At 37.8% G+C, this 23,540-nt stretch overlaps 2 protein-coding genes across 2 annotated transcripts in view; one reads left to right on the top strand and one right to left on the bottom strand.

The window, feature by feature from the left end:
* Positions 1-2,247: 2,247 nt before the first annotated feature.
* The window catches only part of LOC138701661 (uncharacterized), a 30,031-nt gene continuing 8,738 nt past the window's right edge, over positions 2,248-23,540 (bottom strand). Inside the window, exons 2-3 of the mRNA XM_069828794.1 lie at positions 12,102-12,306; positions 2,248-6,990 (exon numbers count right to left, since the gene is read on the bottom strand). Coding sequence (XP_069684895.1) covers positions 6,809-6,990; positions 12,102-12,291 — 372 coding nt within the window. The 5' untranslated portion in view covers positions 12,292-12,306 and the 3' untranslated portion in view covers positions 2,248-6,808. The remainder of the gene's footprint in view (positions 6,991-12,101; positions 12,307-23,540) is intronic.
* Positions 12,194-23,540, top strand: part of LOC138701657 (probable glutamate receptor) — a 79,112-nt gene continuing 67,765 nt past the window's right edge. The window contains exon 1 of the mRNA XM_069828780.1: positions 12,194-12,313. The gene's annotated coding sequence lies outside the window, so the exon portion shown is untranslated. The remainder of the gene's footprint in view (positions 12,314-23,540) is intronic.

Below are 23,540 nucleotides of genomic sequence, written 5' to 3'. Positions count from 1 at the left end.
CCTCACTACTATGCATTCGTTTGCTTAGGAAACATTTACTTTATAATTACTGCAATTCATTTAAGTCTTATGTCTTCACAATGGACAGTTGAGGATGCAAAAGCCATACTTCAGTACCATTTGCTCACGTGATCAACTACGAGCTCAAGTGACGCCAGCTTGTTACAAGAACAGACTACCTCGGTATTACTGTTGGTATTCATCCGCGTTCATAGTACATAACAAAATATAAAATTAACTTTTCTTTTACATAGCGTTTTACATATGAATGAAATTAAATGTTTCATCGTACTTAACGACTAGAATTAAATTTTTTTCTTTCAAACAATACAAGATTGTTGTTTCCAAATATGAACTATATTTTCCTGCGTCGTGTGAGTGTTTCGACTGGGAGCCAATCACGGGTATGACAGCCACGTGCTTATGTTTACATTAGGATTTTTCTTACAGGGAAAACGGTATAGTTCTGAGGCTCTGAGGATGGTGTCAAGTAACACCGAAACAGCTGTAAGCCACACATGCTTACATAATTAACACGAGTAAGATCGCCATTTAATCAATTATTTAAATATAATACAATTCAATTATGCTTCATTTGTAGTACCGGTAACAAATATCACTGCTAAAGTCACGCAACAACTTCGATTTCGCATTATATTTTTCACAAGACAGTTTAAAATTTTTGTAAGTCAATTAATTTTTTATTGTATCACAGTACTTTATTTCTTCTAATCTTTATACACTTTCTTCTAATAGTTTGATAGTCAACTCGAGTTTTGATATTCTTTAGATGAATCAAAACCTCTAGTGAGATTACAGTACAGTAAATAAAATCAATGTCTTTAATTGAAAATCTATTATTATCATCATTGCAAATATTCCGCTAGATGACAGTAGTGTGTTATGATCAGCGTTTCTCTTGTTACCATCCTCATTGAATTCTATGGACGATTACTATACAGTACCTTGACCAAAACTACTTCCGACTTGACAGTTTACAGAGAAGGCGAAGCAGTGTTGTCATATTGCCCATCTTTCGTGTAAGCGAGCGCACTGCCGATAGAGTTCAGTAATGAACGGCTGACATGAACACATACATTTCTAACCAATTTGTTGAATACTAGGCATTAAAATTTGTGTACCTTATTATTTTTATTAGTCTATTATTATTATTATTATTATTATTATTATTATTATTATTATTATTATTAGTGGTGGTGGTGGTGGTGGTGGTGGAGGAGGTGGTCTTCAATGTAATACCGTTAGAAAAGCATAGAAAGGACTGTAAACTGTAAAAATAAGTTTAAATTTAATACGAAGCCTCTGCCTTTTTGAGTGTCGGTATTCTTCAATGTAATATTGTTACAAAGACGTTGAAAAAATTGTAAATTGTAAAAATATTTATGATTAAAAATCTACACGGCCTTTTTCTTTTCCAATATCGATAACAGTGCTCTCATTAATTTTAATACAAGCAGCAATTGTTATTACGACTTGTGCCAAAGATAAAAGAGGCCCGCTATTATCTTTTTTCATACTGTCTTACATAACACACCATTTCTCACTCTTGACTATTTAACGGGGCACCTTGTACAATATTCTTTGTTCTTCGCCTGCCTTTCCTTCCTTCCGACATTCCACAAGTCACTTGTTTAGAAACTCTCGCAGAAACTAAAAAACACACACTAGCCACACTCCACCAATGACAACAAAGATACTACGTGTAATATAATTTAAACACAATAATTATCTATACACTAAAACAATAATACAACTAAATAATATTTTTAATTCACACAAAGCACGCGCTAACCAGCCAACTCAGTCATTCCGGGCACTGTATTCAGTATTCACCACTAGATAGTGGTATTCACGTGCAACATGTAAACATAGACACGGCAACATCGTCCCATTACCATGGTTACGCATCTCTCGTGATTGGTTGGTTTGAATGGTTGCCATGGTAACATGCTAAAGGCGCCATTTGTCAGGTCGGAAGTTGTTTTGTACAGATCATAGTCAAGAAGTCTTTTGCTGATTCAGTTTCATTTTTATTTAAACAGTTGCATTCCACTTCAATTATATATTAAACAATCTCTAATTTGTGACTATTCATAATCTCACAAAGCAGAAGCTATAACATTACGTAAATAATATAAACAAGATAAATGATAGAAAAGTTTTAATTAAGGATTATGAAATAAACGTGAATCATTTTAAAAGGTAGAATTATTGAAATTACAATGTTGGCAAACATATAAAAATGATAGGGAGGTGATAAAAACAAACAAATGCTAGGAAGATGATAAAAACAAATGCTAGGAAGGTAATAAAATTATAGGATAAGCAGCCATGATTGCTTGAAGCACGTCGATCAGTAGAATAGCAACAAAAAGAATTTGATATGAAATTCATATTATTCTCTCTCAATATATTCAAATTAATTTATTCCTTATTAATGGGAGGCGGCTTATGTCACTGTGGAAAATAAAACTGTTCTGGCTGCTCCAAACAAAATGTGTGTTGTTGTTTAAAACAACTTCAATACACACTGCAGCAAACAAGTCACTATCAAGAACACGGTTCCTGTGATCCTTCAAGTTAATTGTAAATAGCAGGACGTTTTTCTATTTACAGAAGGAGTTTCTGAGCATAAAATTTTATCTAGTAATTTATTTATTTTACTTCAGATGAAAAAGCTCAATTTATTGCAGTACGTATCTGATAAGAATAACTTTTATTTCTATATAATATATTAAAATAATAATTGTCTTTTTAAGTCTGTAATTAATCTTTTGGGTTTAGATACTACAACAGTAAATTAGTTGAAAAATTTACGTAACTGGTAGTAAGATGTAAATAAAGAATCGATAACTAATGATAAATTGATATGGAAAACCCACTTTCCTCAAATTTGGGTTTCTTGCTACAGAGCTATTTCAGATACTTTCAATGCGATATATATTGTTGCAAATAATTCACACACTCGTCTGGAAAGATTTTTTTGGATTTTGACTGCTCCAAACAAGTAGACATGAAACATCTCCCTCCTGTCTATCCCTGCTTGGAACCAACAAAACGTTTCGTCTGCATAGTGTTTTCGTGTGAAAGACTCTAACCTGCTTACCAAATGATAGTTTGTTGTAACAGAACGTCTGAGTCAGTTACAATGAGACTGACACTTCTATTTCATGCAGTGTGATTTAGTCCAAGTGAATCAGTTTTCGCCACATTGCATTTTTAATGTCGATCCAAAAGAAGAAATACACTGTCCAGTTAAACATAGCTGGTAGCAGGCCGAAATTCAATTCTCGCGTGTTAAACACCTGCAGATAATGGATCTGTAAAATTAAGTGTAAATCGTGTAGGCTTGAAGTAGTTTCATAAAAAATTCTTTATGTAAACACTACTGCTATGTACAGTACGATTATTTAGTCCTCACAGTCGCCGGAGAAGTGCGTCTGGGTCAGGTGAGTCCATTTAGTTACGCCAAGGAGTGTTTGGGTTAGTCTCTCGCTTGCCTTCTGAGCGATCGTATGTCATGCGTGCTGTAGAGCAGTATGTTTCCAGTACAGTTAAGCTGTACTGCATTCCTTTACCGACGCTCGCCCTTATCTCTACTCCGGAGCTTTCCCCACTACTCCTATTACTTCCCCTCTTTCGCATCGCTGAGCTGTCAGGACTAAATAATCGGTCTGTACCACCTCAATAATAAGATGTCATTGTCGAGTGATTGAACCAAGTACTTCGATTTCATGGATATATGTAAGAGAAAGACAGATATTCCGTATTTTCCAGGGAATTACTATATTATGCCTGTAACCATCATGTGGAACCAACGACGAAGTACATTAGACGACGTGACGGAGTTCACATCGTAACGGAACTCAATGCTGTAGATATATAAATAGCTAATCGTTACCACAGTTGATTATCAATTACAGAGATAGGCCTGTATTGTGTTACTTAACTTCGATGAACAAGTTTACGATAATTCCTAATCATAGCCTCCAAGCATGGTAATTAAACCCGGATTTCGTAACACCGTGTAAAGTAGTATTATCACCTACTTACGACAAACATGATAAAGGAAACAACGCAAGACAAATGAAATTTAAAGATTTAGCTTATGTGGAGGACAACATCAAAGTTCTCCGATCATGCGCAGTGTATTACATACGAGACTTAAGAATATTACATCGTCTCGTTCCATTTTTGGGGAACTGTACATCTAACATTCAGTATCAGGACGCAAAATTCGCTGTCTGTTAATAAGACTTAATGCTTGCTTAATAGATTCCATTTTATTTATTACTGTTTTTTTATTTATTAGTGACATTTATTTATTTAGATCTATTTATTTATTTAATACATGCACTGAATCCTATGTCCAGGTTATATATTATTAATTTCAAATATATAATTTTAATGTTGACATTTATTTCTATTTCTTATCAATCTTGTCTGGACATGGCGGATTTCATGCATTACAGTTCTAATCCGTCATTCCCATATCAAATACAAAGTAAATATTACATAATAGTTTCACCAGTACTAGCCTATGAACTAGTTCTTATTGATTTATTAATAAAAAAGTCGTGGTATCACAGATACATAGACAAAGTCAAAAGAAAAACAAAATAAACAAACAAACTAAAATACTATATCAACACTACTATCAACACTAATAAACTTAATTTTCCAGTTCTGTTAATAACAGTATAGTGATATTTTATATTGTATATCTATCATACCTGTGTGCCTCGTTTTATCGTGACACGCTTTTTAGTTCTTTTAGCACTCTGATTATTATATTATTTATATCTTTGTTATATTAAGAATTTTAGATAAGGGCGCAAATAGCCATAGTAGCTGACGCGCCCTTCTTAAACCCTACTACTACTACTACTACTACTACTACTACTACTCTATCATACCATACTATACAACACAACACGAATGCAGTAATAATAATCATATAAAATAATAATAATAATAATAATAATAATAATAATAATAATAATAATAATATAATATCATAATAAACTCACTTAACTATATTTACCATTCCTAAATGTTTTACAATTATTATTCTATTTCATCTTTTCAATGGTTTGATATTGATTGATTGATTTTATTGATATAGTTCACAAGTACAAAACTTAATAATATAACAAAAGATCTATAAACAAATGTAGTTCTACATACTAAATATACAATTTCCTAGACTCATTATTTTATCGCAAATCTAAATAATTTATTGGTTCAAACTTGCACTTACGTCTGGTTTTAGTGCATGTTTAAACCAATCGTGATAACCATTAAGACATTAAACCTTATTTTATCTGCTCCTTTTCACAATTTAATTGTAATTATTTAGGTCTTACTTTAATAATAACGTATTATTCCAATTTGGTGATCAGATGTCGACATACTGTAAGTCATGAACCTGAATTAGCTGACTCGATACATTCTATATGTAGGTTGTCTTTATTTCTTACAATATTTCCTTGTCAGCAGAAACGTTTGCGTAACTTCAATGAAGACTACCGCATACCTGCTTAAAAACAAACTTGACAAGTTGCTTACATAATCAACCTCAATTTAGTTTCATTATTGTGTCGCATGTACTCATTATCAATCCATTACTATTATAATGCCTACTGAATTTATTATAAATGCATTATTATTGAAATTAAGACATATTAGTAAAGCAATTTATAATTTTCAATGGTTTGCTAAACTGTTAACAAGTTACTAATCTAGTAACTCCTTAACTAATAATTTTTGTAAAGTGAAGGATTCTCTCACATTATAATCTCTCTTCAACTAGTTCTTTTATCTTTTTTTTCCCATCTAATTTCGACTCTGAATAGAAATTTACTACGTTATTAAGCTTGTTAGTGTTTAACGGCCCACTTAGTTTTGTGAAGGCTATTTTTATCTTCAAAAATTTATTATCTATTCCGCTAATTCTGAGTCCAATGGTCGCTGTGCATTTTAATAGTATATGTATTGCGTCTTCCAAATACCCGCATAGGAGACAAATATCCTTTCCCACATTCTCTTCCATTTTTGAGTCTCCAAATACCTAATCTCCATTAGGATAATCCTATTCTTACTTCTCTTGTGTTTAATCTGACAAATCAAACGACATGTTTTGACATAATTATGCTTGATGATTAGAAAATAAGATATATTTTAAAAGTAGTGAGAACTTCTAAGAAGGAACGCAATAATTGAGAATAGCTATTGCCTTGATTATACAGAGTGTAACGATATGAACTGTCAAAATTATACAGATTATACATCTCGGTCTACTAAATATGATGTGTAGTGAAATTTTGTTTTTTCTTCTATTTTTGTTTTAAATTCCTGAAGTACTATATTTTTAGGATTGATACTCTAATATTTACTGTTCGAGTAAATGTGAACATCATGCCAGTGACCTTCCGTCCAACATGCGCTAACATCACCACAACAGAGGGACAACAAAGTACCCTAATTTGTAAAGAAGAATATCACCACAGCTGCAATGTACGTTACGAATCGAAGTGAATAATGACGAACTACTATCATTTCCAAAAACGTTAGACCCACAGATAAAATTTTTTCTAGGGAAAATTAAAAAAGGTACAGAAAAATTTTATTAGACTTTTTGTTCAGTAATTTATGGCCTATCATCAGTAATTTTTTGGCGGTTTATATCATTTACACCCTGTATATTAGCCTATTAAACAGGATAAAGCAGAGATTGATTAGCTCATGCCCATGCCCAAATGGAAGAGAGTTTTATGAACTAACATTCTTAATCTTCATTTTCTTCATCTTCATCTCCATCATCAGTTTGTGGCGGGATAAGGGTTGTTTTCCTTTCTCTCGGTTCTTGAGAAACACAACGTCCATTGACACAGGCCAATCCTCTGGCACATTGACTGGAAGGTGGCCCGGTCCATTTTGAAAAAAAGAATTTGCAGCGTTGTCCTACATCTGAAGTAGTAAAGAAAAGTACATCCTTGTAACTTTATATTTTAATACTGGTTTTGCAAATGGCAAAGTATTTCTTTCCGACCAAGATGTGAATATAACAACATATCTATCATTTTCCTCCACAATATCATTGTTTTTGTCAATAGCAACAACAGCTTCAAGGTAGCCTATAGCGTCTTGTATGTTCAGATTTCAAGAAGAAATATTCATACATGCTGTAAATATTATTCAGACTGGAAGTGAAATAACCTTGACGATTGAAAGGGATGATAGGGTACTCTGAAATGAATAGCAAACCCGTATTACGTTCTGTGATTAAATGCACGGTTAATTAGGAAATTAAGTTGGAAGTTTCAGCAGTCCGGCAACATCGCCGCTAACACATTCTTCTCGTGATACAGATGTAAGAGGTCAATGAACTCGGTTTGTTGTTTTCTGGCGCTTGTTGCAACCAACTCGCAGCGTGCAGTGGCTTGAATTTAGAAATTCTTATATTAAATTTACACGAAAACCGTCCACACTATTGAAATACGCCAGAGGGTTGAATTATTATTATTTATTAATTTGTCCACACCTGTGGAGTAACGGTCAGCGCGTCTGGCCGCGAAACCAGGTGGCCCGGGTTCGAATCCCGGTCGGGGCAAGTTATCTGGTTGAGGTTTTTTCCGGGGTTTTCCCTCAACCCAATACGAGCAAATGCTGGGTAACTTTCGGTGTTGGATCCCGGATTCATTTCACCGGCATTATCACTTTCATATCATTCAGACGCTAAATAACCTAGATGTTAATACAGCGTCGTAAAATAACCCAATAAAATAAAAATAAATGTATTAATTTTCCTATCGATATGGACAAAAATAACGACCCTTCTCGCAATAGCTATCGAATAAGAGGTTATTAAACATTTGAGAATTTTTTTTTTTGAAAAAAACTATTAACTTTCCACCAATATGATTTAATAGTTTTTGTTGCATACATCAGCTATTCGCTCTGAAAATCTCCAAGGCTATTTCACTTCCACCCTGTGTATGCTGCAAATCGAATAATCTGCTACTATGTATTGTATATTTATGTATAGCTTAACTGATGAATTGCTTATGCTTGTAAATTGAGTCAATTATTGCATATTTTTGTATAGCCCTAATGATTGAATTGCATATGCTTGTAAATTGAATTAATTTGCTTACTGTCTGTTATATATTTTTGTACAATTTAACAAATGAATCTTCTTCCTCTGTATTATATTGTATTTTTGTAGAGTCATCAGCGTAACTCAGTCGGCAGACTCGGTTGCCTACTGATCAGGATTTACTCTATGGCTTGGGTTAGATTCCCGTTCGAGCTGATTACCTGGCTGGATTTTTTCCGAGGTTTTCCCAACCGTAAGGGAAATGCTCGTTAGTCTACGGCGAATCCTCGGTCTCACCTTATCTCGCCAAAAAATTGTATAATTCTTGAATTATTCTATAGAGGATTTCACGTTAAGAAAAAAGCATTTAACATATGGGGGGCTGTTCCATCAACTATTTATACATCTTTTCTTAAGAACTGGGAATTAATTAGTTCCCTTTAATTCATTGAACACAATTTCATTGAAAATAAGAGCAATTGCATGTGCTGAAATATTGTTACACCTCTAAAATTACCATATACGGTATTTAATTTGCAGATACCAGCTAAATTGTTGGAATAGCCTTCCGCTTTTTTTGCCAGACCAGCCCGCTGTGGACTTTGACAAGTAGGGGCGGCACAGTTGAGGTCAAGATTTCACACTGTTGAAACACGTACAACATTGTCTGTGCTGTTTAGAAATACATATTATATGCATACAGCATGTAATATGTTATAATTAAACTTCGGATTTTAGGCTAAATGCCTATTTTTATGCAGGAATAAACTAAGACTGCTGAAATAGCTTCACGCTTTACATTTGGGGTGACCAAAGCGGGTGTCGTGATTACATCGTGTAATCACAGACATTCAAACGGGTACGAGGAGTTTCCCGTACATTGCTGTGTGTTTCATTCACGTACTGAAGGCAAGCAGTGGCGGTATCATGTCGCTCTACAAACTCTGTCTCTACAAGCAGTAAGATTATTGTGACTTTTTGTTAAGTGACCTAAGTTCTGAACTGTCAGTCAAGTTACAGCGAGTTAAGAATATGTGCGTCAGATACGTATGCAACATCCGGCGATATGATCACATATCACCGTCCTTCGCAAGTCTTTCGTGGCTCCGATTTAAAGAACGTAGAACTTTACAGTCTTTGTCTTTACTCTTTCGAATTCTGCACACTTCAACACCAAATTACCTTTCGTCTCGTTTCTCTTATCTACACTCTATCCACGACGTAAATACCAGATCACTTATCTGTGGCACGCTAAGTATACCTCTTCATAGAACATCTTGTTATTCATAATCTTTTACAGTATCCACCTCGCGACAATGGAATTCCCTGTCACAAAGTATTAGGGGCTGCAAGACAATAAACACTTTTAAATACATCTTAAAAGATAACCTTCTTAATATTTCACTCCAATCATACTGACTTAAACTATCACTGACTACTTTGTTACTTCTTCCTTTAGACATGCATCCTGACAGTGCTGTATTTTCAAAATTGTCTCATAATAATCTCTTTCTATTATGTAACATTATTTGAAATATATTAACATTCTTTGTATTTTAGCTTAATTCTGCTGCACAGTTTGTATTTCATTGTTTAATTAATAGTTCATAGTATTTTGCTGTTTAATTCGTAAATAATCTCTTGTATTCATGTAACTCTTATCTAAATCAAATTGTTGAATTCTTCGTAAGTTCATACATATGTATGTATACCTTTTGCTGGTTGAGTGGAAGAGAAGGCCTTACGGCCTTAACTCTTCCAGCTAAAATAAATTATTATTATTATTATTATTATTATTATTATTATTATTATTATTATATAGAAACATTAATTGCCATGCTGAATAATGTATTATTGTTATTATTATTATTATTATTATTATTATTATTATTATTAGTGACGGCTACGTACGTGTTCCTATAATTCTTCTGTACGTGCATGAATATTGAGATTTTTAGATCTTCTCCCTACAATGATAAAATTATTAGGTTATATGTTAATTTTAATCTTCTTAATCTTTAGGTGATGGTAACCATTTATTAGTTATTCATTTAATAATAATATTGTAGAAAAACTGATTTTATATTATGTGTCAACGAACTGTTAAACGCCAGGAATTGACATAACTCTTCAATCATAACCAGGAAGAGAAAGACGACATAAATAAATGTAAGAAAGTCGGCTACCTAAAGGGGTTTGAAATATCTCGTGCTCTAAAGCCTTTTAATAGAGTAGAATTTCTCAAAATAGTAATGATTAAAATAGCTGATGTAACTTGTTCTTAAGAAATTTTTAATTTTGAAAAACTACAAATTTCTCGGCCAAGTATCGAGAGAAGTATTTAGAAAATTCATGGTTATATTCAAGAGGAAGGTTAAAAAAAGAAGCAAGAAAAATCGTATATTATTCACTGGCTCTTGATGACTGCAGTGACATTACTGATACAGTAAAGTTTGAGATTTTTATCCGCGGGACTGATCAAGATGTTAGTACAGGAACCACCACTGGTTGTAGTTTTCATTCAAGGTACCTTTCCTCCGTCTCCTTACTTCATAGGCTGTCTGTCGCATGTAATCAATAAGGAGCGGATTCCTATGTAATTAAATATTCTTTTTGCGTGTGATAAAACACAATTAACAAAGTTAAACATTCCGAATATGAACTTTCAAGTTTAAACCCCGAATTTCATTTCACACAAAAACACATATTTTCACAAAAACATATGTAAATACATATTTTCAGGAAATCTATTATAAACACATTAATCTTTGAGTTTTTTTACTTAAATAATATTTTACAAGAATTTTTAAATATTTTAAAACTGAATCAATCATGTCACTCAGAAGTACGTATCTTTTTACGAATTCTTGGTTGCTTCATGTTTCTAAGCGCTGTATGGTGTATCCATGAACTATTTTTGTAATAGTATCGCCTCAAGTTCTGAGAACTGCTAGGCAGCACATCTGTGTCATTATATGAGAATAAATTAACATGGACAAGGAGAAGAGATCTTGCAACACATAATTAGGAACGTTTATTGTTGAAGATGATTTCATTCCACGCTTTGTTTGTGAAACACAACAGATAAGAGCTCGGGTATGAGCATCATTTAATTTAAACAAATCTCTCGCCTCTCGCTCATGTCTATCAAGTAAGGCAATATATCTTGTTGTGGCTCCCTGTTATCGGGCTTCGTCAGTCGATATCCTTCAAGATATACTGAAAGATGGTTGTTTAAAAAAGATTTGGTTTTCCTATTAGCAAATCTAAACTTTTTGTGTGACACCATAAAAAAACTCGAAACATCCAAAAACCTGTTGTCTGAAAGAGGGAGGTGCGTGCCGTGGAAATTAAACTAGACTCGCTACCAGGTTCAGAAGTACAAGTACTAAGGGACAAATTCCAGAATGTGGTAGGGAAAACGAGTGGATATAAAAAAATGTGTAATGTTGCTCAAGTTTTGGAGGATGTGCCTGTAGATGAAATTGATGGTGTAGGTGTTTGTGACATTCCTCTCTTTAAATATGCACGTCTGACGTCCTGTGATATGGAAAGATTGTTTTCACAGTATAAGTCGTTGTTCAGAGATAATCGGCATGCATTTGTGATGGAGAATTTGGAGATGACCTTTGTTGTTCACTGCAATTCTCGGCCAACTACTAGCACTCAGGTGTGGCTGGTGAGTACCTAGAAACTTTTTTTTCCAAGCTAAGTAAGGTATTTTTGTCATATTTAAAATAATTTTTTTTTATTTTTAGCAAATATTTTCGTACTTTTTAGCACATAAAAAATAAATATATTTAAAATTTTTAGCACATAAAAATCCGCTCCCTAGTAATCAATGAAGCTCCAGTTTTGATCACCGCTGTTTTACATAAAATTTTAACATCATCTGTACTGTAGCAGTCGGCGGGAGGGAGGGAGGAAGCGCCTTCTCCTGTATACATGTTGGATCAGGTCTAATGATCCCAGCTATACGTACGTATGTTAGTTACGCAGGCTGAGCAGCACCCGCAGTATGTCCCAAATGACTCGAGACGCTCATCCTCTCCGCAAGGGGGCCTGTGGGGCTCGGCTGAACAGTTGACTCGTTGACAGTAGCCCGGTTCGCATTGGCAGTAAGCAGTCCCGGCCAACATACAAACGAGGGCGATGAGGAGAAACGCTGACATCTCTGACGGCGACACCTAAAAGGTATTGAAATACTCGTACATTAGTGTCCTCTCATTTCATACTTGCTGTATTGTTATGAAACTGAATTAAAAGCCCATCATCATCATCATCATCATCATCATCATCATCATCATCATCATCATCATCATCATCATCATCATCATCATCAATAAGAATAACAACGATTTACTGTCGAGGCCAGTTCTGATCTCATAATTTTAGAACCGGTCTACCCATCGGACGTTTCTTATTCCTAATGGTCTATAGCAGTGGTCGTCAGCACTCGCTGAATTGGGTATTGGGTATAGAGAGCAGGAAAGCCTGCACATCCGTGCATGCATCGAGGGAGGGAGAGGGAGGAATCTGGCCTTAGCTGATGCGGACGATCAGTGGAGACTAGAGTAGTAAGTACTGTACACTTGTGAGTGGTTTGTGTACGTACACGATGGCAGAAAGTTCAAATAGTGATTTACGTAGATATTCCACCCCTACGTTGTTTAGCCCTTCATGGGAGGAGGCATTTTTTTTTTTACAAAGTTTGAAAATGTAGCAAGATGTTTAATTTGCAGAAAGATACTCAATGTGATAGATAAGAAAATACAACCTGCAGCGTCACTATGGCAACTGTCATGCTAATGAATACGACAAATAAAAAGACGACGAAGGAATCGAAATGGTGGAGCAGTTAAAAAACACCAATACAAGACAGATATTATTATTATTATTATTATTATTATTATTATTATTATTATTATTATTATTATTATTAGAATATCCGATACTGATGTGCAGTTAGTCAGAGAACGTTTCCCTAGGCCCGCAGAATACTGCATCGAACATCGTGTCTTGAACGAGTCAGTTTCGTCTCGGACCGTCTGATACTGGACAAGACTGTTTCGGTCTTTCTAGAACTGTCGACAGTTTCAAACAGAGTTTCGCCACGATGTACGTAGTTTGTTTTCCATACAGTGCTATACTCAATTGCGACCTGATAGTAACCCACGATAAAATCGTAGGAATAATAGATTATTTTATGCGTTTAAAAGAAGAGAATCACAGAAATAGAAGTTTAAGTATATAAATGTCTTTCAAAACTTATTTCCGTACTTTATATATTAGATTTCAACTAATGATTTTTTTTTTCAATTTAAAACAAAAAGTGGGGGTTCTTGCATGCACATAACAAGTCTATCCATTTTTAATTCAATTGGAAAATGCTCGTAACTACAATGTAACAATAAAATTATATTACTGAACATAACTCACGCTGGACATACAGAAAATCACGTGAATGAGTAAGTGTACAGCAGACTTCACATATGCGAAGAATTAAATGTGCGATCTTGTCCGCTAGTGGACGAAACTTCAGGTGACATCACAGGTCGATACCGTCCGAGACGGTCCGTGGTTGACCGGGAAGAATTTCCATGCAGTATGATGCCGGCCTTACTCACATTACCGTTCTTGAGGATTTTTTAGTACTTTGTGTTATTCACAGGAAGGCGTTCATGAAGATGATGTCAGTGTTCGAGTTAGTTACAAAATTGCTCTTTGTCTTGGAAGAAAACTCTGACCATTTACAGAGGTGATTTGTTGAAAGAATGTATAATAGACGCTGCCGAAGAACTCTGTCCTGAGCAGCTACCTACCATTAGAATAATATATTGTCATAGAATTTAGTCCGGAGAAATTATTTCCTCACGTTCCAATGAAATATCAGGACCTGTGGTTTGTCTCCTCCTTTGATTCGACTCCACAATTTGAGGTGACATTTTTAAGTTATTTGATATTAAAAACGGAAATCCTGAGTATTTTTAACTATGTAAAATATGCCTACTTAAATACGCATGTGAACATTGGGTGCTTCATTACACTATTAGCGCTATTGATTTCCACTGAGTTACGTAATTTATGTTACGAACGAAAAGCCGCCACTGAAATATTACTTACCCGTCCACTCCCATAAATGCACTAGAGGGCTAGCGGGTAAGAGACGCTAGCACTCCGCTGACGACCGCTGGTCTATAGTTAAGAATTTGTCTCGGAATTTGTCTGTGATCCATTCTGTTTAGATTATACGTTCCAACCAATCTTCTCTACAGGTCTATTTTATGATTTTAACTATAAGCTTTAAATATGTAATTCTGTTCTAATATCTTCGCTACGTTTCTTGTCTGTTACTGTGTAACAAGCTATACTTCCCAGGAACCTCAATTCTGATGCTTCCTTTCTTCATTTCTCATTTTGTAAAAATATCAGTTGTCCTAATCCTGTAGTGCTGGAACAGTCACTATACTCATTATAAATAGTGTTCATCCTACAGTAAGTGGGATGAAAATGAAAATATGGAATTTAAAAATATACAGGGTGCTTCCGAGGTGGTGTTACAAACTTTCAGGGATGATGGCGAAGGACACGTGCATCAATTTGAGATGAGGAAGCCTGGTCCGGAAATGACCGAGTCGAAAGTTACAAGCAAAAATAGTTTTGTGGAAATGAAATAATTTTATTCCTCCTTACACCTTATTTATGTGTATTTATCTGTACATCTTACACATACTGTATTCATCTGACGTTGTTTACGTTGTTGTCTACTTACAGTATTCCATTCAATGCGCTGTCTAAGGGATGAGGACAGGAAACTACATTAAAGCAATGCAGATAGCGTAATGTGTAACGGACATGGTCGGTCCTGATATGCACGTTTGTAGACAACAGTGTATGTGTACAAGTTGCAGTGTCCAGTCGATCAGTCCTAGTGAAATGGAGTAGTACACGAGAGCGGAATAAGCAGACCAGATTTTCGAATACGGATGAGCCAATGGGAACAGCAGACAAGCCCACAGATTGTATCGGAACAAGTACCCACGTAGGAGACATCAGGCCCATATCATTTTTCCACGACTGTTCCAAAGGTTAAGGGAAGGAGGGCACGTGGTGCCAAATTGCAATTCCATTTCCACACAACTATTTTTGCTTATAACTTTCGACTCAGTCATTCCTGGACCATGGTTCCTTATCCCAAATTGATACATATGCTCTTCGCCATAATCCCTGAAAGTTTGTAACACCACCTCGGAAACACTCTGTATAAGAGGAATTCAGTATGATATTTATTTATATCAAAATATAAGGCCTAATTCTCAGTGCAGACAAATTAGAAATATATATAAGGAAGGAGTTATGTTACGACGCTGTATCATCATCTCAGGTTTAGTGTCCGAATGAAATGAAGGTGATAACGCCGGTGAAATGAGTCCGGAGTCCAGCACCAAAAGTTACCCAACATTTGCTCGTATTGGGTTAAGGGAAAACCCCGGAAAGAAAAACTCAACCAGGTAACTTGCACCGACCGGGATTCGAACCCGGGCCACCTGGTTTCGCGGTCAGACGCGCTAACCGTTGCTTCACAGGTGTGGACTATAAGGAAGAAAATTTTGGTATTCAAAATGGTAGTTTTGTGATTACCGTGTTTTTTTTTTATAATAATCCATTGATCTATCAGCGAATTTAGCGCGCTACAGACTATTTGTAAGTTAAGTAAACAAAGACAAATACAATGTGTGACATTGAACTGAGGGCAGCGTATATTGGACTCCTCGCTGAACAAAAATTTTCAATAAGTAATATACTGTATATGCATACAAGGTTGATGAGATAATAAATTTTGTTTATAATTAGGGACGGCGGTTTTCGACCCAAAATTTTGTTTTTAAGTTAGATATAGTCGGTATGTTCCGACAACACACACAAGCAGAGTTGGTTGGATTAAGTGGTCTTGGAATGAAGTGAGATTCCTATTGGTCATAGTCCATATGGTCGCATTTCCTGACATTGTTTACTATGCTCTGATGGTGTGTTTACGGCCCAGTGACGTCAACAAAATAGCGCAGCAGTTACCTTCCATGCTCCCGCGCGGAACTCAAAACTAGAGTTCGAAATTGAGGCACATTTACTCTGAAGTTACGTACACACAGAATGATATAGTGTTTACAAAGCAGCTGGCAAGTAGTCCCTCGCCTCATACACACATTATATTAGTTGGATGGAGCAATACAGGCCGAGCAAGGCGAAAAATTAAATCTTTGCCTGAAGGACAAACGTAAATTATACGTTCATCGGGATACATCGCATTATCTTCTCTAGGGTGTAGAAACATGTTATTCTTAGTTGAAACAGAGCTTCCGGGGTAAGATGCCGTGGTCTACTGGTGCTGACGTTACCAGACGTTTCGTCTACTTCTACGGCAGACATCTTCAGTGGTTAGGTATCCTCAGTCGAAGTCTTCTGCTCGGGATACCTGTAGCAACTGATGACCTGACTCAATCAATTGATCAATTGATCACGGAACGGGGCGAGGAGGAGTTTGCTGGTGTTTGCCGTTAGGATGGCAAGACGCCGTCATCCGTTGTGCGATGACAAGGCATTTGAAGGCCGTCGGAAGAAGCGCCGTGAAATCTAAGCTGCAAATTGAGAGGTCCCTGTCCTTTCAATTTGCGACTTATTGAGTGACCTCGTATGTTTAATAGACTATTAATATTATCTGAACTAGGGCATACATAATTTATAATAAAGGTGGAATATATATGGGGAAGGGCATATAGGTCCGTGGCCCATTTCTTATAGGGCTCATCCCGACATTTGTGTTACGCCTGAGGAAAACCACGGAATACCTTAGGCAGGATGAGGTGTCTGATGTAAGAGACTAGTCAATTTGGCTATTATGTAGGAGGTCATGAGCCTTGTTGATTTGTCTCAATTTCGAGACCAGCCATTTGGCTATATGATGGCTCAATTGCGAAGAGGGGGGAAAGATGTAATTGTTAATTAGGGAGATTCATGGGGATATGAGTGCAGGTCCGTGGCCCATTTCTTTTAGGGCTCATCCCGACATTTGTCTTAGCGCCTTAGGAAAACCACGGAAAAACCTTAGGCAGGATGAGTTGTCTCAATATCAGAGACTAGCCAGTTGGCTCTTAGGTTGAATGACTCTATGAATCGATGGATATATACTAGCCAATTGGCTCTATTAGATTTCCATCGATCAACAAAAGTAGATAATGTTATGGAGGGATTTTGTTTAGCCCAGTTAAGACAAGGTCATTCTACAGCGGTTGCACTATCCAAGGAGTCTCATGGAGTTGAGTCGTGGCTACCAAAACCTGGGAGTAACGCCAGCCTCCCTGTCCTCCTGTCTCAATAGTATAGCTAATGGACCTGTCTGGTGTCTACGCCGTAACCTAGGATCATACTGGCCGAGGCCAGATATGAGCGGGTTGGGGTTAGCACGAGCTTCCGCATACAGGTTCCTAGCCAGTCGAGCAATGAACTCGTCTATGGTTGGCAACTCTAGTTCATCATGGAACTTTCTTCTCGAGGCGACTCGGGGGAGATGGGTAATGAGTCGAATCACCTGGTTTTGGACAACTTGGAGTTTACGGAGATGGGACACTGCCGCAAACCCCCATGCGGGTGCGGCATAGGTAATGACAGAGCGAATGAGGGCCTTATACATGGTAAGTCCTACCCTCAGGTTGTCAGGAGTTAAGGCCGCCAGAATGGGATAGTGTCTAACTATCAGCCCGTTGGTCTTACGAAGAAGGGATTGGATGTGATCTCGGAAGTTGAGATGAGAGTCCATAATGTTCCCTAAATATTTAATTTGGTTCATCCACGGCATTTCTCGTCCGAAAAGTGTGGGTGGTGGTGGTATGTCTTCGAGCCTCGCTCTTAGTGAAAAGAGTATGGCCTGACATTTCTCTACATTGACCTTGATTCTCCAGTCGTGGAACCATGGCTGGAGGTGATCTAAGATCGACTGTAATCTACGGGACGCTAATCTATAGGTTTTGCCCATCGCCAAGAGGGCAGTGTCGTCTGCATAGATATACAGTTGACTACTTCTGCCGTGGATATAGCGAAACGGGAGGTCATTAATGAATATATTGAAAAGTATGGGCCCGATAATGGAACCCTGTGGGACTCCTGCGTGAATTTCACGGGGGGTGGAGAAACTAGTGCCTACACGGGTTTTGAATGTACGGCCTCGGAGGTAGTTAGAAATGAGGCGTATCATTCTATCTGGGACTCCCATGCCCAGTAACTTAACGAGGAGTCCCTCATGCCAAACCTTGTCGAATGCTCGCTCGATGTCCAGGTAAGCTGCAGCTACTACACGCTTCGTGCTCATAGCCCAGGTAATGTCCTCCGTCATGCGGAGTGCCTGGAGTGTAGTGGAACGACCAGGGTGAAAACCGAATTGCTCGTTCCTGATTTGGGGCAATACTACTTCAGTGAGGCGTCTATGTATGACCCGCTCCGCCAGTTTGCTGAGACAACTGAGGAGACTAATAGGCCTATAGTTGCTTGGATTCGTCTTATCCTTTCCGGGCTTTGGAAAGAGATCTACGTGAGCTTCTTTCCAGGGAATGGGATAGTGACCGGAAGCCAAGATGTTATTAATTATCTCTGCTATGCGCTTCATAGCTGACCTTGGGAGATGCTGCAATATAATTCCTTGGATACCGTCGGCTCCTGCGGCCTTATGAGGGCCGAGGCGACGAATGAAATGGGCGACCTCGTGGGTGTTCGTAGGTCGTATCCCATTTTCCGGCTCCCTGCTAAGGAGGTCTCGAACCGATTCCTCAACAGCTCTGATATGGGGCAAGTTTAAACTTTGTTCCACGGGTGGTTGCTCGTCCTTATTTATAGCGCCAAGACTTGGTGTTCCGTTGTCGCGGCGGTCCGCGCCCGTCAGATCGTGACCTTGGACTGGCCGTGGCGTTGATTGGTCGCGGCGGCTCGCACCTGCGTCTGAGTGAGTGGGGGAAGTGGGAGGAGAAACTTTAAAGGTACGTGAAAACACGTCCTTTTTGCAAGGGGGGAGTTGGGGATGTGAAAAACTGAATATGTGAGCTCCAAGCCTCTTGGCCACTTGTCTCACTTCGGGTTTCGCCGCCCCAGTGAAGGAGCGCTAGAAATTTCTAGTGGGTAAGCCTAAAATGGACGTAACTGATTAGCTACAACATACGGGGGGGAGGAGGGGCAGAAGTACAGCGACCTGATCCGGAGGAGAGACGCGATGGAGGAGAAGTCTAGGCACGAAACGGTGATAGCCAGTTTGGCTGTTTGAAGATTCGAACGCGTAGGGATTAATCTTACAATAGCCAATTGGCGCTTTGATTATTTTCCTCAGATCAGGAGACCAGCCAATTGGCTCCTTGATGACTCCAATGATCTGTACAAGGGGAAGATTGAACCCTGCCAGGGCCCGAGTTCGATGTGAACAATCATTAATCTTGAGCCGTCACCAATGTCTGGGGAAGTGAATGCAGGTCCGTGGCCCATTTCTTTTAGGGCTCATCCCGACATTTGTCTTAACGCCTTAGGAAAACCACGGAAAAACCTTAGGCAGGATGAGATGTCTCAATTTTAGAGACTAGCCAGTTGGCTCTTAGGTAAAATGACTTGATTCGATGGATGTAGACTAGCCAATTGGCTCTATTACAACTCCATCGATCAGCAAAACGGATTTATTGGGGACGATATGTTAGCTCAAGTTATTTAACCATCATAACGGTATTAGCCAATTGGCTTTTTGATGGTTTCTGTCAGATCCGGAGACTAGTCAATTGACTCTTCACTCCGTAGACCTGTAAGAGGGATAGAATGGATTTATAGCCCGAGTTAGAGCAGGCCATTTCACAGCGGTTGCTTATTAGATTAAGTCATGAATTAATAATCTACTACCTAAATCTGGGAGTGACACCTGCCTCCCTGTTTTCCTGTCTTAAGAGAATAGCTAGTGGACCTGTCTGGTGTCTTCGCCGTAACCTAGGATCATACCGGCCAAGGCCAGATATGAGCGGGTTGGGGCTGGCACGAGCGGCCTCATACAGGTTTCTAGCCAATCGAGCAATGAACTCGTCTACGGTTGGCAAGTTTAGCTCATCGTGGAACTTCTCTCTCGAAGCGACTCGCGGGAGATGTGTTATGATACGAATCACCTGGTTCTGGATAACTTGGAGTTTCCGGAGATGGGTCACTGCCGCGAACCCCCATGCGGGTGCGGCATAGGTTATTACAGACCGAATGAGGGCCTTATACATGGTAAGTCCTACCCCCAGGTTGTCAGGAGTGAAGGCCGCCAGAATGGGATAGTGTCTAACTATCAATCCATTGGCCTTACGAAGAAGGGAATGGATATGATCTCGGAACGTAAGATGAGAGTCCATAATGATCCCTAAGTATTTAATTTGGTTCATCCACGGCATTGCTTGTCCGAAAAGTGTGGGTGGAGGTGGTATGTCTTCGAGCCTCGCTCTTAGTGAAAAGAGTATGGCCTGACATTTATCTACATTGACCTTGATTCTCCAGCTCGGTCCCGGTGGCCTTTGGCTGGTGGTGGCGCACAGTTGTTGCGGCGGTCCGCGCTCGCTAGAGTGCGGTGGCCTTGGGCTGGTTGTTGTGTTCCAATATCGTGGCGGACAGCACTCGCAGGATTTCGGTTTCCATCCGTCGTACCGTCGCTGTGCACAGGTTCCACAGGAAAGTTCCATGATGAACTAGAGTTGCCAACCATAGACGAGTTCATTGCTCGACTGGCTAGGAACCTGTATGCGGAAGCTCGTGCTAACCCCAACCCGCTCATATCTGGCCTCGGCCAGTATGATCCTAGGTTACGGCGTAGACACCAGACAGGTCCATTAGCTATACTATTGAGACAGGAGGACAGGGAGGCTGGCGTTACTCCCAGGTTTTGGTAGCCACGACTCAACTCCATGAGACTCCTTGGATAGTGCAACCGCTGTAAAATGACCTTGTCTTAACTGGGCTAAACAAAATCCCTCCATAACATTATCTACTTTTGTTGATCGATGGAAATCTAATAGAGCCAATTGGCTAGTATATATCCATCGATTCATAGAGTCATTCAAACTAAGAGCCAACTGGCTAGTCTCTGATATTGAGACAACTCATCCTGCCTAAGGTTTTTCCGTGGTTTTCCTAAGGCGCTAAGACAAATGTCGGGATGAGCCATAAAAGAAATGGGCCACGGACCTGCACTCATATCCCCATGAATCTCCCTAATTAACAATTACATCTCTCCCCCCTCTTCGCAATTGAGCCATCATATAGCCAAATGGCTGGTCTCGAAATTGAGACAAATCAACAAGGCTCACGACCTCCTACATAACAGCCAAATTGGCTAGTCTCTTATATGAGACAACTCATCCTGCCTAAGGTATTCCGTGGTTTTCCTCAGGCGTAAGACAAATGTCGGGATGAGCCCTATAAGAAATGGGCCACGGACCTATATGCCCTTCCCCATATATATACTCCACCTTTATTATAAATTATGTATGCCCTAGTTCAGATAATATTAATAGTCTATTAAACATACGAGGTCACTCAATAAGTCGCAAATTGAAAGGACAGGGACCTCTCAAATTGCAGCTTAGATTTCACGGCGCTTCTTCCGACGGCCTTCACCTGCTTTGTCATCGAACAACAGATGACGGCGTCTTGCCATCCTAACGGCAAACACCAGCCAACTCCTCCTCGCCCCGTTCCGTGATCAATTGATCAATCTCAGCCCCCCTCGCGTATGTGGTACCTAAGAGGTTACGTCCAATTTCGGCTTCCCCTTCAAAATTTTCTAGAGCTCCTTCAGGGGAGCAGCGTAACCCGGAGTGAGACTAGTGGCCAACAGGCTTGGAGCTCACATATTTAGTTTTGTACAGCCCCCAACCCCTTGCAAGGACGCATTTTGCGTACCTTTAAAATTTTCCTCCCAATTCTCCTTCGATTTTTCGATTTTTCGAGTCAGGTCATCAGTTGCTACAGGTATCCCGAGCAGAAGACTTCGACTGAGGATACCTAACCACTGAAGATGTCTGCCGTAGAAGTAGACGAAACGTCTGGTAACGTCAGCACCAGTAGACCACGGCATCTTAGCCCGGAAGCTCTGTTTCAACTAGACACCGGCCGTGAAAGCCTGCATGCTAAGATGTTATTCTTAGTTGTATAAATTGTTATACGGGGCAATGCTATTTAGGAAGGTGCTTTGTAATAATAATAATATTAATAATAATAATAATAATAATAATAATAATAATAATAATAATAATGAAATAATATATTTATTTATTTATTCATTCATTCATTCATTCATTCATTCATTCATTCATTCATTCATTCATTCATTCATTTATTTATAATATTAACGTTCAAAACAACAGCACAAGGCCAATTACAGTTTAGCACAAGATACAGAACAAAACAAAACAACAAATAATGATGGGAATGAATGATAGAAAATGGCAGTGAGATGAAATAGAATCTATATAATAGTCAACGTTAATCATAGACCAAATGCAACAAAATAAACAGCACAAATAATTATTAAAATTAGTACAGTGAGATAATTAAAATAATGGCAATTAAATAAAATGAATTACAAATTAATTAATGAAATCATATAAATGAAGACTGGAATAATATAAGACACAGTGCATACAAATAATTATTAAAATTAGAGACAAATACAAATAAACAATAATGACAAAATGAATACATGATACAGAAAAGCTAAAAACAACACAAACGAAGTTAAATGAATATGCTTAATATAAGAATAGCCAAACAACAAACTATAGAATAAACGGATCTGAATTAATATAATGTAAATTGGCAGCTTTCATGCATCTGACAACTGGAGAGAGAGGTTTAGGCTTATAGGTGTACAATTTTTTTTGAAATCTTAAACCTTTCGAAGGTTCCCGAAGTTAGATATTGCTTATGAAGGATTCACAATCAATATCAAAGTAGTCAAGCTCAAGACTTCTAGCATAAAGACTAGAAAAGTTAAAATATTTACAAGTACGCTCATAATTGAAAACAGATGAATTTGGCAAAAACCTAAAAGCACATAGGGACATAAATTTTCTTTGGATGATTTCCAATTTACCCGAATCAGTAGAAGTAATAATAATAATAATAATAATAATAATAATAATAATAATAATAATAATAATAATAATAATAATAATAATAATTATTATCATCACCATTATCATCATAAAAATAATAAAAGTAATAGTACTCAATTATTAGAATATTAGAACACAAACCATTTATAACTGTAGGCCTGCATAAATTACAAAATAACGAAAAGAAACGACATAAACAGAGTAGTTATATAACATAGGTCACATAAATAGACTTGCCTGAAATTAATTCCATTACA

Source organism: Periplaneta americana, chromosome 1 (assembly GCF_040183065.1).
Source record: "Periplaneta americana isolate PAMFEO1 chromosome 1, P.americana_PAMFEO1_priV1, whole genome shotgun sequence".
NCBI classification, from domain to species: domain Eukaryota; kingdom Metazoa; phylum Arthropoda; class Insecta; order Blattodea; family Blattidae; genus Periplaneta; species Periplaneta americana.
The sequence above is the reverse complement of the archived record's forward strand: the minus strand, read 5'-3'. Positions and strand labels throughout refer to the sequence as shown.